This window comes from Neolamprologus multifasciatus, chromosome 7, assembly GCF_963576455.1.
Source record: "Neolamprologus multifasciatus chromosome 7, fNeoMul1.2, whole genome shotgun sequence".
Lineage (NCBI taxonomy): Eukaryota > Metazoa > Chordata > Actinopteri > Cichliformes > Cichlidae > Neolamprologus > Neolamprologus multifasciatus.
In genome coordinates, this window is record NC_140445.1 from 63,635,407 (window position 1) to 63,651,649 (window position 16,243).

The window sequence follows — 16,243 nt, forward strand, 5'->3', positions numbered from 1 at the left end:
CCCCATCTGCACCGGAGTGGAAAGGCTCTTCTTGCGTTTCCCAGAGAGACGTTTGTGACATTGTTATATTAAACATGCCCAATTATTTCGTACGGAAGCACAAGATGATAATACCAAACATAACATTGTTACTTTTACAGAATATATTTAAAATATTCAATGATTTTTTTTTCTGGATGGTACTGTACAGAGTCTTTTCCTGTCGTTTCTGGGTATTTGGTACAGATAGATCGCCATATACAGAATGTGGGTTTAATTTCAGGTAACAGCAAATATAGCGTGATTCTCCTTTAGACTGGGACACAGAGGATTTTCATTTCTTGTGTGTTCTGGTGGTTTGTAACTCAACTGGTGTCAGATCAAGTACACTGACCATTAAAATTTAAGGATAAACCATTGATTTTCAACGTTTGCACAAAAAGTAGGTGAAGCAGGTAAATAACAGTCGTGATTTAATGTAGCAAAATTAACATGTGCCTCCTTTACATATGCTCCATCGTTTTGCCAAATATCATGGAATGGAGCCATTTGATTATTTGTGCTATTTTGCTGACAGACAGCACTGAAAACCTCAAAATCAGGACTGAAATCATAAGGCTGCCGGTCACAATTCCTCACACTGTTTGAAAGAGACAGTGAGTGATTCATTGGATCAACTTTCCTGTGAAAAATGATTCATTCAATGTTTTAAACAACAAGCGCATAAAAAACTGCAATTGTGCATCAATACAAGAAATCTTCTCGTGAAATATTTTCTCATGTGGCATTCCTTCCATTTGATATGTAAATTGTCAAACTGTTCCAGTCACAAAATTACAGTTAATATTTTCTAAAGCATTTGAATGAATCTGCAGTAAATCCCTTATTATATTTAGTACATTCAAATCTAAAATATTTCAATGTTGTGATTTTTCAAGCATCTCCCAAGTACTGGATTAACTTGAACTAGGACAGTTGAACTTATTTTGCAGTCTGGTGAAAATGTCATTGTCAGTCATTCGATACAGAAGTCAGCAGACCATCTCACTTGCTCCTTCTGGAAATTTTCACACAAACACCATTTTTAGGACCAAGAGTGCTTAACGACTTCAACTCAAGAGGAACCTGAAAAAAAAGAGTGCCCTCGATAAAACAAACATCTTTTTTCAGGACTGGCTGTTAATGAACATTCATGAGATTTGCTGAGCAGCTCTAAGTCAAACGTACCTCAGTCTTAGAGCAGGCAGTGATGTTGAAGTTGTGGAACAGATGCATTAAAGCCAGTTTGATTTCAAGCTGGGCGAGCTTCATTCCCACACAGTTACGCGGGCCAGCCCCAAATGGTAGGTATACGAATGGATGTCGACTGGCCTTGGCCTCTGGTGTAAACCTGGGGATCAACAGCAAGTTGTTGTTTTTTAAGTTGAATGAAAAGCATTGGAAACTAAAAGACCAGATTTCTCTTGCTACTTTATACAATGGCATAAAACTACTGTTATCTTGAACTGAGATATTTAACTACATGAAAAATATTACATGATACAGTTCTGTTCATAGTTTTTATGGAAAGAATTTCTAGGCATAGCCATGTGACAGAAAGTTCCCATTTTGGTGACCTTTGAATCTCATCTTTGCTGTCAGTGCGCCCCAGGGTGGCTGTGGCTACAATGTAGCTGCCACCACCTGTGCGTGAATGTGTGTGTGAATGGGTGGATGACTGGATATGTAAAGCACTTTGGGGTCCTTAGGGACTTGTAAAGCACTATATAAATACAGGCCATTTACCATTTTAAATGTTCTATTTTGAATAAATTATGGGTTTATAAGATTTGTAAATAAATGCCTTGTTTTTATTTACATTTTACACTGTGTCCCAACTTTTTGAATTGAGATTGTGATAATTTCACTACACAAAAGTGTTTACCACACCCAAAAAATGTATTTGTACCACTGTACAGAAAAATATTTAATGTGTTGTTAATATACAGCTGAAATCATGTTAATAAGTCAACATTTGACTGGCGTTACAAGTCGTTTCAGACAGAACTGAAGCACCTCTCAGGAATGAACTTCTCAGGCTCGGGCCAGTGTTGTGGGTCATAATGGAGGAAGCTTGCAGGGATCTCCAGTTTTGCTCCTTTAGGAAGTTGCTGACCATTCACCACACAGTCATGTTCTATTTCTCGTGCAAACCTTAGTGGGACAATTTCAAAATTACACAGTTACAGAATGGTCACACACAGTATCAACAGAAGAGCTGTAACTTTATTTACTTTATTTATTTACTTTATTACGTTATGTAATCTCTATTTCTCTGTACATAGCTCCATCCAAAGAAGAAGAGTTTAAGTGTAATGATAGCTACTAGGGATCCACCGATACCGATACTGGTATCGGGTATCGGCCTCGATACCACATTTTCTAAAGTACTCGTACTCGTTAAAAGTCCCCCGATACCGGGGACCGATACCACGGTCTGAGACCTGTCTATGTTTTTTTTTTTTTTATTATTTATTTTATTTTATTTTCAGTTGTTACAGACGGGACAGACATGAGTGAGGGATAGTAAAGGGAGAAAGAAAAACAGAAGGGGAGAGGGACAGTGAGAAAGGGGGGAAAAAAAATATCTCCGGGATCACCTGTTGAGAGAAAAAGAATAGAAAACAAGCAAAAAAACCAAAACAAAGCAACATACTAAACACAACACGATCGCATTAATCTAGCTAAGTGTAAACAGCAATAAATACTAAATATTGAATGTTGTTGTGCAGCACGCAGGACAGACAGCGCACAATGTGCTTTGAAGTAGCAGCCAAGAAAGGTGTGATTTAAGTCTACGAACAGTGAACACCCGTGTGCACACCTGTGTGGATCAGCGCACTTGTATTCAAATGGTTTCCCCATGTAATGGTCTGCAAGAGGATGTAGAGAGCCATAGCCCCGCCCCCCAGGGCATGAAGCAGGCATGGAGGAGATCCAGGCCCCAGACATCCAGAGGCCCCAGAGTGCGAGAGCCCAAGGAGGACCACCGGAGGGGCATCCGTGCCACCTTCATGGGAAGGGCTGAGGATCCCCAGACGAGGGGTCACCCAGTAGCCACCGGGCAGAAGCTAGAGGGGGCTGCACCGGCGTGCCCGCCGGCTCTGCCGGCAGCCAGCTGTGCCAGAGTGAACCGAGCCGCAGGCACAGAGGCCGGAGGCCCGAGGGCCCCCCGCGCCCCGGAAGAGGCCTGACCGAGCAGCAGGCGCCAGGCCCCGCCAAGTAGCCACCGGGAGTGAGCTGGCACATGACCTGAGCGCCCAGCCCCGGACACCAAGAACCAACAATGCACCGACCCCTGAGGGCATCAGTCACCGGCAGGGAGTGTGGTGAGGGGAGATAGGCCTCCACACTTGGAGGGCCTGGGAGTTTCCAGAGAGGTGGAGACCCGACCTGACCCGACCTGACATATAGACACAGACAAACAGGCACACACAGACACAGACACAGACATGCATTCCCACCCTCATGCACACATATACAAACACTCAGCACTCACCCAACGTAGGAATAAACGTAAATGGACATGTACACACAATCACACTCCCCAAACATACTCTATACCCCGGGTCCAGGTATCCTCGCCCCCAGAGGGGGAAACGGCACCCAGACCCAAGAGATGTTACCCTTCCCTCCGGGGTGGAGGCAAGCAGACCGCCCCAGGCTCCGCAGCAGCAGGGAGGCCAATCGGACAGCCAGCATCTCTTCCCAGCCCCCCCGCCCCGATGGCTAGTGGAGAACGGGGGTGTGTTAAGACCCCATAGCTCCCTCCTCCCGCTCAAGTGTAGTGTTGCTGCGTGTTTGTAACCCAGTTCCTAAAATCATCTCAAACAAAAGAGAAGAAAAATTAAAACATTTAATGTTCATTGTTCTGTTCTTACTGTCCCTGTTAATGAAGGAGAAACAAGATCAAAATATTTATTTAAACATAGAAGGGACGCAGATTATATATGATATGCTCTGGTCAAACAAGGGTTAAGTTTTCTCAGAGGGTTGATGAGCTCTGATGAGAGCCTATTGTTTTACTCCACTCCTCTAATGTCAGCCAATCGGTGAAGCTCTGGGCAGCTCTTGTCCCTCCTTAGTACCAGCTCCCAAGTTTTCAGTCTCTTGCTTCTACAGCCAAACAGAGCAGACGAACTAAAACTTTGTTATCGTTTTGCACTTGTTGTCGTCAAGGGCAGAGCGAAACCGGAAGGTTTACTGAGCTGTGGCTTCACGTAACGCTGAGCATCCACTCGACGGCGGTCAGGTTTTTATATGGGACGAATCCAAAGACCAGGTCAGCGATTCCAGAACCCAGAGTGTTCCAGTGTTCATTGGATGGCGAGCCAACCCAAGATCCTAGGAGACGATATACATATACACGCACACTCACACGCACATGGACTACAATCCTCTACTGTACAAGTAGTACGGTAGGACAGACAATGACACACACTCCTTGTCGGACAAATTCTATTGCCATACACCCGTTTGTCATGGGCCCCACCGGTATCATTTGGACTTAAAAAAAAAAAGACTAATTCTTTTATTTGTGCACAATTTTATTTTATTCTATTTTTTTGCTACTTTGGGGGAATTTTTTTTTATACTTGACATTCTGTTAAAACCTATTGAAATACTGTGTTGTTTGCAAATTTATTTTACAAGGCTTAACGTCACTAAAGTACTTTTAAAGCCACACAACTGTGTTTGTCTGGTTTCTCTGCGATTCGTGTACCAGAGCTCTAAGAGTCGTTCTCAGTCTTCTGATACTAGCCCAAATTACTTACCACCTTGGTAATTATCCATTGGTACTTTATGTAATTCTATGTAAGTGCTACATGTTGCTCTGAAGTGTATTTAAAACAAGGGAGAGCATAGTGCTGCTGCCAGAGAGCAGCAGGTGTTAGCACGGCCCCTCCCAAGAACCCTCAATGTCTACATGGATTTAAAATTGAGAGGTGGGCACCGGCGCCAGAGGTGCCTGTCTATGTTTGAGCGGCATGTAAGGGATTAATCACAGGCGCCGAGTGCCCGCCCCCAGGCCCCAGCTGCAGCTCAGAGCTGAGAGAAGGCGAGGCAAGACAAGTCAGCTGTGTGGAACTATTTCAAAGTGAACGAAGACGCGAAAACAAAGGCGGACTGCAAATTGTGCTCAGCGAAATTGTCCAGAGGAGGCTCAAAAGGTAGCGCATTTAACACAAGTAATTTAATCAAGCACCAAAATCCCAACACGACAACGAGTACAAAGAGTTTACCCACGCTTATTTACCCACGCTTATTAACACAGAGGAGCATAGCTGATGCTATAGCAGTGGGACGGAAAATAGTTGGGCATTTTAAACATTCCGCCTTAGCCTACTCCCGCCTCGAGGACATTCAGGGACAGCTCAACCAGCCAATAAAGAGACTGCAGCAGGACGTACAGACACGCTGGAACAGCACGTATTACATGCTCCAGTCCCTCATTGAGCAAAAGTGAGTGCTGGGCGTGTCCAGCATGAACTCCCTGACTATCTCACCGTTCACCAATGGGCTCTTATGGAGACGACTGTTGCCATCCTCGCCCCCTTTGAGGAACTAACTAAAAAAGTGAGCAGCTACGACGCACTAGCCTCTGATGTCATCCCAGCTGTGACTGTGCTAGTGAGACTTCAAAACAGAGAAACAGACGAACAAATTTAAAATTAAATTTTGTTTTTTATAATTATTTATTCTGTAATATGTTGCATAAAACATGCTTTTCATTTTAAATAAATGTTCTTAATTCCAAACCAGTCCCTTGTTGTTGTTTTTTTGTTAAATTATAGGACTAAAGCTGTTACCTGTAAATTTAAATCATGTCTTTATTAAGTACTCGGTATCGGTATCGGCAAGTACTGAAATGCAAGTACTCGTACTCGTACTTGTACTCGTTTCCAAGAAAGTGGTATCGGTGCATCCCTAATAGCTACAAAAGGATTTTTAATGCATCTGGATCCAAATGTGAACAGAGCTTAACCCAAATGTCAAAAGATCAGAAAACATCTGCATTGCTGAACCCATCTTTGATCTTTCAACAGTGATGATGAGAAGAAGAAGAAGAAGAAGAAGAATAGAGTTTTTCCAGATGATAGCATTATGGCTATACCCCATGAAAAGCTAATTAAGGGACAATGCTGAAAATCTTCCTGCATCACAGCGTACCAAAGCTACCCCACTGTAGCCCCAATTGACATCCTTCTTTACCTGAATACAGGAGGGTAGAGGCGTAATGCTTCACATATGACCATGTCCAAATACTTCAGCTCCTGGACATTTGTGTAATCAGGTGAGTCCTACAAAGCAAACAGCATGACAATCAATGACTGTCCACAACTGCATGAATCAAAATAGATCAGAACCAACTGTAAAACACTCACATGTCTAGTGTAGAAATCATCCACCTCTTTCTGTACTCTGAGTTGACATTCAGGGTGGAGGGCCAAGAGGTAGCAGGTGAAAGCCAGAGTGCTGCTACTGGTTTCATAGCCTGCCAGGAGGAAGACGTAAGCCTGACCAACAATCTCATCCTCAGTCATCATCTTTTTCTGTGGACGCCTGACAGACGGCTCCTGTGAATGAGGAGGGTCATTTTCCTGAACTGTGCCTGAAGACTGGGTCTGCTGGTTGTTGTCACCGATCTCATCGGTGTCATTTGATGTGTCAAAGCGCTCCAATAACACGCACTCTTCTGTGGTTTGAGCATCTAATATCAGCTGTAGGAAGTCTCTACGTCTCTACGTGTAAAAGAAATAAATAAGAAAGATAGGAAAATGACAGTTTCAAAGCCACACACAGATTTAGGAAAGTCTGAGATTCACCTGCTCAGGAGGCTGCTCCTCTCTCTGTTTGATGATTTTGTGAATGCTGTTAATGAAGAAATGACTTATCTTGTCTCGTTTTTTGTTGGGTATGAACCTCGACAGAGGAGCCATGATGGAGGGAAAAGCAACTAAAGACAGAAACACACAAATCTGCACAGGTATATCAACAAAAATGCTTAAATACTTCTTTGGCATATTCTACATCTATTTAACCTTTCTGAAATTCTTTCTTACAATTTTTTGTGATCAACTTTCTCTTTTAATGTCCTACATAAATATCTGAAATTCAATTGTGTTATAATAATGACTCACAGAAAAGTAACAAGACAGACTTGAAGAAATCATTGATGAGGGCCATCTGAGCGTGTTGGACAAGCGGGTCATCTGGGTTATTCTGCGAGTCCACCTGAGTTGCAAATGCCACACTGGCAATAACATCCATGGTAAAGTAGCCAAAGTATCTGCAAAATAGCATCAAATTTTAGAAATATGAACAGTGAAAGAAAAAATACAGTAGAAGTAATTGTTTATGTATTTACCTGTGGATATCAAAGGCCTCTCCTGACTCAGCGTAGACATGCAAATTCTTCATCAGGGCATCAATGGCTGTGTTGATGAGCGGAACCATCTACACTCAAATGGAGAGATAATGACAGATGCAAAATAGTCCTATAAACACTTCAATGAATCATAATGGGTCCATAAACATAAAAAATGGGGGAAAGGTCCATGTAATTCCATAAACACCACTACCACAGCTACTTAAATTACACATACAACATAGCTCCAGGAATCTAAGTTGTCAGTTGGGATCCTATGTTGTCAGGAGGCTTTTGCAATCTGGTAGGGTCTCCCATGTCAAATTGGTCCTGGGTGAAAAACCAGACGAAGGGCGATTCAGACAACTATTGTCAGTGCAAATACAAGGGAGCAGTTTACCCTGCGCTGCATAGGGTTACTGGGACACCATCCTGGAGTCATGCCTGTAGAGGGTGCGTGAGGTTCCATGCCTTAGCCTATGGGGCATGGCTGGGCGCAGGGTATTGGGACATGGAATGTCACCCCTCTCTTGTGGAAAGAGCCTGAGCTAGTGCTTGAGATTGAATGATACCGGCTCTATATAGTTGGGCTCACCTCAATGCATAACTTGGACCCTAGAACTAGCCACCTGGAGAGGGGCTGCGCTCCAGCCTGGTAGTGATGTGTTGGTCGCGAACAAATGGCTCTTAGAGCCGGATCTTTGACGTGAACCTTATCGCGAGCCGTGTTTTTTTTTTTTTTTCTTTCTCTTGCCCTCTCTCGCACTTTTTTCCCGCTTCACTCGGCATGCGAGCCTTGTGCTTTGCGCTGGGCAGAGGGGGGAGGGGCGGTAGTTACACTCGCAGTAGCACAGGAACAGAGCGGGAAGGAGAGAGAGAGAAAGAGAGCCAGGGACAACAACGTCACATTAGAAAGGTATAGTCAGTGGCAGTCCTAGCCTGTTTGGCGCCACGGGCGAACACTCCCTCTGCCCCCCCCCCCCCCCCCCCCCCCCCCCCCCCCCCCCCCCCCACACACACACATAAAATGATTAAGGATTATACATTAACATAAAAGTGTTGTCGGAACCATACTGAATTTCGCCAGAGAAACACACACACACACACACACACACACACACACACACACACATATGAAGAGAGAGAGAGTAAGCATTGTATGCAAACGACTACCAAACAGCCATCATAATACGTCATACAATGAGAACAGAACAAATCAACAATTGACAATGACTAATTAATATTAAAATCTGTAACATAATGTTTGGAGTTTAGTCTGTTACTGTTACTATTTTTACCATTTCTTTTTGGAGCAACTGTAATCCACATTATTTTCTTAGGGATTAATAAAGTATTCTGATTCTGATTGTTTCAGGATGACCTGCCATTATCCAATGACACATCTGCTTACCTGCATCTTTTGCTCGTTTCTCCTCTTCTTTTCTAATTTTTCTAAACTGAGCACCTGATGGCTTTGAACTTTTCTTGTCCATCTTACATTGGTTTTAATTTTGCACTCCAGTATGAACACAAATCCCCCAACTCGAGGATCACCACAGCATAACCTAACAGACCTACACCTTAGTTGACAGATTCACTTTGTCTAGGGTTTATTTCTGGGATTTCAAACAACCCAGGATTCAAATCATGAATACATAATGGGCTTGGATTTACAACATTATAAATGAAATGCGCTCTATTTGGAAGCAGCCGGCCCCCCTCCCCTTTCGACGGGTTGTGTGTGAGACTTTAAATCATCAAACTGTAAATTATAAATTTTCAATTGTTATTGATCCCTTTACCCCGAGTCCTAAAGTGTATATTTATTTTCTTACTCTTCTTATATATATTGTTTGTTTACTTGCACTGCTGTAACTGGAGCCTCATCGTCTCGTCTCTTTATATACTGGACTGTATGTAGCGGAGATGACAATAAAGTTTACTTTGACTTCAGCAGCGAGCAGGCGCACCGAGGGCTCTCGCGCTCACTTTTCACATATAGAATTTTGAAAAAAAACATCGGTGCAAATTATAAGTCTGTATCATGATGTCTGGTGTTTTGTGTTTGTTGGTTTGTTTTCTCCTCCGTGAATCGCAACCTTATCGTGGTGGAGGTTTTGTGTGTCCCAGGGATCCCAGGGGCTATGTTGTCTGGGGGCTTTTGCCCCCTGGTAGGGTCTCCCATGGCAAATTGGTCCTGGGTGAGGGACCAGACAAAGAGCGATTCAGAAGACCCTTATGAAAAAAACACAGAGGGAACAGTTTACCCTGCCCGGGATAGGGTTACCGGGGCCCCGCCCTGGAGCCAGGCCCGGGGAGGGTGCCCGAGGGCGAGCGTCTGGTGGCCGGGCCTTAGTCCATGGGGCCCGGCCGGGCACAGCCCGAAGAGGAGACATGGGCCCATCCTCCCGCAGGCCCACCACCCACAGGAGGCGCCATAGGGGTCGGGTGCATTGTGTGCCGGGTGGCGGCCAGGAGCGGAGGCCCTGGCGGACTGACCCCCGGCTGCCAAGACTGGCAATAGGGACATGGAATGTCACCTCTCTGGTGGGGAAGGAGCCTGAGTTAGTGCGTGAGGTTGAGAGGTACCGGCTAGATATAGTCGAGCTCACCTCTACGCACGGCTTGGGCTCTGGAACCAGTCTCCTGGAGAGGGGCTGGACTCTGTCTTAGTCTGGAGTTGCCCCTGGTGAGAGGCGGCGGGCTGGGGTGGGTATTCTAATATCCCCTCGGCTTGCTGCCAGTACGTTGAGGTTTTTCCCGGTGGACGAGAGGGTTTGTTCCCTGCGCCTTAGGGTCGGGGAACGGGTCCTGACTGTCATCTGCGCTTATGCGCCGAGTGGCAGTTCGGAGTACCCAGCCTTCTTAGAGTCCCTGGGGGGGGTGCTGGAAGGTGCTCCACCTGGAGACTCTGTTGTCCTGCTGGGAGACTTCAATGCTCATGTGGGTAACGACAGCGAGACCTGGAGGGGCGTGATTGGGAGGAACGGCCTCCCTGATCTGAACCCGAGCGGTGCTTTGTTATTGGACTTCTGTGCTAATCACAGTTTGGCCATAACGAACACCTTGTTCGAACATAAGAGTGTCCATAAGTGCACGTGGCACCAGGACGCTCTAGGCCGTAGGTCGATGATCAATTTTGTAATCGTATCACCAGACCTGCGACCATATGTTCTGGACACTCGGGTAAAGAGAGGGGCTGAGCTGTCAACTGATCACCACCTGGTGGTGAGTTGGATCAGGTGGCGGGGGAGGACGCTGGACAGACCTGGTGCACCTAAACGCGTAGTGAGGGTGTGCTGGGAACGACTAGCAGAGGCCCCAGTCCGCGAGATCTTCAACGCACACCTCCGGCAGAGCTTCAACAGCATTCCGAGGGAGGCGGGGGACATTGAGTCCGAATGGACCATGTTCAGCGCCTCCATTGCCGAAGCTGCTGCATTGAGCTGCGGCCGCAAGGTGGTTGGTGCCTGGTGGTAATCCCCGAACCAAATGGTGGACACCAGAGGTGAAGGGAGCCACCAGGCTGAAGAAGGAGTCCTATCGGGCTTGGTTAGCCTGTGGGACTCCGGAGGCAGCCGACAGGTATCGACAGGCCAAGCGGAAGGCAGCTCGGGCAGTGGCTGAAGCAAAAACTCGGGTGTGGGAGGAGTTCGGAGAGGCCATGGAAAAAGACTTTCGGACTGCCTCGAAGAGGTTCTGGCAAACCGTCAGGCGTCTCAGGAGGGGAAAGCGGTGCTCTACCTGCACTGTGTATAGTGCTGGCGGAGCGCTGCTGACGTCGACTGAGAAAATTGTCAGGCGGTGGAAGGAATACTTCGAGGACCTCCTTAATCCCACTGACGCGTCTTCCGAGGAGGAAGCAGAGTCTGGGGATGAGGGGAATGACCCGCCAATTTCCGGGGGCGAGGTCACTGAGGCAGTTAAACAACTCCTTGGTGGCAGAGCCCCTGGTGTTGATGAGGTCCGCCCCGAGTTCCTGAAGGCTCTGGACGTTGTAGGGCTGTCCTGGTTGACACGCCTCTGCAATGTTGCGTGGAGATCAGGGGCAGTACCCGTGGATTGGCAGACCGGGGTGGTGGTCCCCATCTTCAAGAAGGGGGACCGGAGGGTGTGTTCCAACTACAGGGGGATCACACTCCTCAGCCTCCCCGGGAAAGTCTATGCCAGGGTGCTGGAAAGGAGAGTTCGTCCGCTAGTCGAACCTCGGATGCAGGAGGAACAATGCGGTTTTCGTCCTGGTCGCGGAACACTGGACCAGCTCTTCATCCTCTCGAGGATACTTGAGGGTGCATGGGAGTTTGCCCAACCAGTCTACATGTGTTTTGTGGACTTGGAGAAGGCATTCGACCGTGTCCCTCGGGGTGTCCTGTGGGAGGTGTTGCGGGAGTATGGGGTGTCTGGCCCATTGCTACGGGCCATTCGATCCCTATACAACTGTTGCAAGAGCTTGGTTCGCATTGCCGGCAATAAGTCGGACTCGTTCCCGGTGGGTGATGGGCTCCGCCAGGGCTGCCCTTTGTCACCGGTTCTGTTCATAATTTTTATGGACAGGATTTCTAGGCGCAGCCAAGTGCGGAGGGCTTTCGCTTTGGTGGCCTCAGAATCTCATCTCTGATCTTTGCGGATGATATGGTTCTGTTGGCTTCATCGGGTGAGGGCCTCCAGCTCGCACTGGAGCGGTTCGCAGCCGAGTGTGAAGCAGCGGGAATGAGGATCAGCACCTCCAAATCTGAGGCCATGGTTCTCAGCCGGAAAAGGGTGGAGTGCCCACTCCGGGTCGGGGATGAGTTCCTGGCCCAAGTGGAGGAGTTCAAGTATCTCGGGGTCTTGTTCGCGAGTGATGGGAGAAGGGAGCCGGAGATCGACAGATGGATTGGGGCTGCAGCTGCAGTAATGCAGACGCTGCACCGGTCCGTCGTGGTGAAGAGGGAGCTGAGTGTAAAAGCGAAGCTCTCAATTTACCAGTCGATCTACGTCCCTACCCTCACCTATGGCCACGAGCTGTGGGTAGTGACCGAAAGGACGAGATCGCGGATACAAGCGGCGGAAATGAGCTTCCTCCGAAGGGTGGCTGGCCTCTCCCTTAGAGATAGGGTGAGAAGTTCGGCCATCCGGGAGGGGCTCAGAGTAGAGCCGCTGCTGCTCCACATCGAAAGGAGCCAGCTGAGGTGGTTTGGGCATCTGACAAGGATGCCCCCTGGGCGCATCCTGGGTGAGGTGTTCCAGGCATGTCCCACCGGGAGGAGGCCCCGGGGCAGACCCAGGACACGCTGGAGAGATTATATCTCTCGGCTGGCCTGGGAACGCCTTGGCGTTCCCCCGGACAAGCTGGAGGAGGTGGCTGGGGAGAGGGAGGTCTGGGCCTCTTTGCTTAGGCTGCTGCCCCCGCGACCCGGCCCCCGATAAAGCGGATGAAGATGGATGGATGGATGGATGGATGGATGGATGGTTTGTTTTTATTTTATTTTATTTTGCGAGTTGGTTAATAGATGCTGCTCCAGCCAGCCAGAGAATCCCCCGCCGCCCCGCCCTCTCCTTCCTGCGCCGCAAGCAGCAGGCGCACCTTGCAAACGGAGGGCGTCCTTACTCCCAGCAAATGGGCGATAGAAAACCGATCGGTGCCTATGCCATTCCCAATATGCGCTGGTTGATGTCGGGGCAGCAAGAGTACGAGAAATTATTATTATTATTATTTTTTGTTTGTTTCCAATGCCCGCGATGCCGCCCCCCACCACGATGCCGCCCCGGGCAACCGCCCGCGTCGCCCGTATCAAAAACCGCTACTGGGTATAGTAATCATCCACAACTATTTTCAGTTGCAGATGATAAAGGATTCAGAAAGTTTAATCATGCAGGCCCATATGACAGAGAATATGCATCTTCTTTTTGCTTTCATATTTTAATTTATATTTAATTGTGTTGTGGTTTGCAGCATTTTGTGTTGTTTCATTTTAAATTTGTTTGAAAGGAAAAAGCTGAAAATGTAAATAGTTAAAAGTTGAACTGTGACTAGTTGATTTTGGTATTATATGATTTATTTATTACATTTTATGTGGAGTGAATAAATAAAAGTATATTTACGGTGGCCCCTAGAGACAAAACACGTACAAACTTCAAAACACGTAAAAACTCCAAAACACGTACAACACACAACAGAAGTGCTCCAGGATGCTAGGCCCAGTGTTGAGCTTTTGTTACCTAGAGGCTACACAAGCCAGGACGTACCAACGACCGGATTTGGTGTGTGGTAGTAACAGGTAAATGAATATATATGAATGCTTGTGTATAAATACACAAACAATACACATATGCTTTCAATCGTGTAATTTAAATGATCTAGGTAGCTCTGTTTTGGAAGTTCAGTTAACGCTAGAAATGTGTTTTGGAGTTTGTATTTGTTTTGTCTCTAGGGGCCACTGTATATATTTCTATATAAACAGGAACTGCCAACTGATCACCACCTGGTGGTGAGTTGGATCAGGTGGGGAGGGAGGATGCTAGACAAACCTGGTGCACCCAAACGTGTAGTGAGGGTGTCTGAATAGACCATGTTCAGCACCTCCACAGCTGAGGCTGCTGCACTGAGCTGCAACTGTAAGGTGTTTTGTACCTTGGTGGTAAACAAACCGAATGGTGGACACTGGAGGTAAAAGGAGGTATCAAGCTGAAGAAGGAAGCCTGTCAAGCTTGGTTAGCCTGTAGGACTCCAGGAACAGCTCATGGGTGCCAAGAGGTGACTGGGGTGAGAAATTTGGCCTTCCCGTCTCAGAACGTTTGCACTCGCGACCCAAACCCGGATAAGCACCAGAAGATGGTAAATGGCCTGCATTTGTATAGTGCTTTACTCAGTCTCTAAGGACCCCAAAGCGCTTTACACTACATTCAGTGATTCATCCATTCACACACAGGCAATGGTAAGCTACGTTGTAGCCACAGCTGCCCTGGGGCGCACTGACAGAGGCGTGGCTGCCGGACACTGGTGCCACCAGGCCCTCTGACCACCACCATGTAGGCAAACATGGGGTTAGTATCTTGCCCAAAGATATTTGGCATGCAGCCAGGAGGCAGCCTGGGATCGAACCACCGATCTTCTGATTAGTGGCTGACCTGCTCTGCCACCTGAGCTACAGCCACCCCAAGATGAGATGTGATGTCATGTATCTTATCTTATCTTATCTCACTTAACGAGGACTTTATTTTCTCACTTCTTTCATCTTGGCAGCACTGAAAGATGGGGTCAGGACGATCCGTACTCTTTTCCACTGTTCATTCCGTAACTGGAGAAGGGAATCAGATAAAGGCTTTTTGGTAAAGACAAATCTCTGCAGAGAGATAAGAGAACACAGGCAAAAAAAAACAAAAAACTGTAATAACCCCTCAGTAACTCTTGTGTGACAATCAGCAATAAACACACATGTTCCATCTTTGCTTTGTACAATTTCCTTACATTTCTGTTAGGGAAGTTGCTGAAGTCCTTCACCAGCAATTGTCTGAGCATATCAGGGTCTGCTACCAATATCACTGGTGTGCGGCCCAAATAATACCTGAAGTATGAGTCCAGACAAAACATGATGGGAAAAGTATCATCTCAAACTGCAGATTATTTATATAAGCAAAATATTCACAATCTTATTTCAGTAGTTGCTGTTGTAGGATGTATTTTTACTTACCCACATACTTTACCATATGTTTTGACAAGATCATTCAGAGGTTTGAAAAAACCCTGAAAAGAATATTTAAAAAAATACAGTCGATGTAACAGTCAGCTGACACAAATATGAGAACAAGGACACCATCCCAGTTTGATGCAAAATCAAGCAGACATTGAAGGTAACTCTGGTCTTCCTTTGTTACATTGTATCTTACCTGCTGAAACATGAATAAGTTGCCAAAGAAAGGCACTGGCTTTGGATGTTTGATGCCACATCGTGAGAGGACTGAGAAGGGACGGACTGAATACCTACAGGCAAAAGTGCAGAAATGTGTTGTTTGTAGGTTGAATGAAAATAATTTATATCAAATGCAGTAAAGAACAGAGCTCACCTTTACCTGGATTCTGTCTAGAGTTATTGTTGCATTCGTTTGCACTCTATAAAATGTCAATGTATATGCTTTATGGCACTAGCAGATTATCTACGTGTCCTCATTTCCCTTGAAAAAAGTGTATCATTGACATACTCACCAGTAGAGGAGACCAAGAAAAATGAGGAAGAGTGTCACAGATATTTTGCTGGTCTCAATGTTGAATACATTTAGAAAGTCACTTGCACCCTGCATGTTGGAAAATCTTCTCTCAGTTTTCAACCATTAATAGGAGAAAAAGGCCCCTGGTGAGAAAAACAGCAAAAAATAATTAGTTATACTAATATTTTTATTCAATACTTTAGTCATGACTTTCACTAGAACAAAGCATTTAAAGGTATTGTGCAGAAATTCGGGCTTTTGGGGAAATAAACACCTGCCAAAGACCATACATCTATTCCACGTTGTCAAGCCGCTTTGTCCTCGATCAATTGTGTGGTTTCTTCCAAGACTTTCTACTTACTGAAGCTTTGTTTGTAGCCTTGAGAACTCACCTGACGAGGAGAGATGTCTGTTCCTATTGTGCACACAAATGTTAAACCACAGATAAAATAGTAACTACGGATTTGGATTGCCTCACCACCTCCATAAATGAGACAGAAACCACCCCCACTTGTGTAGAAATGTGACAGAGCAGGGTAATGGTAATCCGTTAAAGAGCTGCTATTGCACAAATTTGTAGAGGTCCATGGTTCAGCTTTGCTTCTCTTTAGTCAACTGTCTGAACCTGTATTGCAGTTTTTAACCCTGATGTAACTCATGTAATGTTAC

General features: G+C 46.2%; 1 protein-coding gene across 3 annotated transcripts; it reads right to left on the minus strand.

Annotated features, from left to right (window-relative positions):
* Positions 1-437: 437 nt before the first annotated feature.
* On the minus strand, positions 438-16,102 carry LOC146515868 (thromboxane-A synthase-like). 3 transcript variants are annotated; one of them, XM_085167865.1, is made up of 14 exons: positions 15,849-16,102; positions 15,573-15,717; positions 15,257-15,350; positions 15,061-15,113; positions 14,838-14,934; positions 14,596-14,667; positions 7,388-7,476; positions 7,161-7,309; positions 6,846-6,976; positions 6,405-6,761; positions 6,232-6,320; positions 2,035-2,172; positions 1,207-1,369; positions 438-1,104 (listed from the first exon to the last, which is right to left on the minus strand). In XM_085167865.1, exons 2-14 carry the CDS (start codon positions 15,665-15,667, stop codon positions 1,024-1,026), a joined length of 1,608 nt encoding a protein of 535 aa, XP_085023991.1. In that variant the 5' UTR covers positions 15,668-15,717; positions 15,849-16,102; the 3' UTR covers positions 438-1,023. The 3 variants fall into 3 exon arrangements, with proteins under 3 accessions (XP_085023991.1, XP_085023990.1, XP_085023992.1); XM_085167864.1 differs by having other exon boundaries at positions 14,596-14,712; XM_085167866.1 differs by lacking the exon at positions 14,596-14,667 and having other exon boundaries at positions 15,849-16,101.
* Between the last annotated feature and the right edge of the window lie 141 nt (positions 16,103-16,243).

Excerpts from the sequence above, each read along its gene's own strand:
- LOC146515868 (XM_085167864.1), bottom strand. The coding sequence starts at position 15,667 with ATGCAGGGTGCAAGTGACTTTCTAAATGTATTCAACATTGAGACCAGC. Across the intron at positions 14,713-14,837 it reads GCAACTTCCCTAACAGAAAT|AGATTTGTCTTTACCAAAAA; the intron begins GTAAGGAAATTG and ends ATCTCTCTGCAG. Across the intron at positions 1,105-1,206 it reads CTGCCTGCTCTAAGACTGAG|GTTCCTCTTGAGTTGAAGTC; the intron begins GTACGTTTGACT and ends CTTTTTTTTCAG.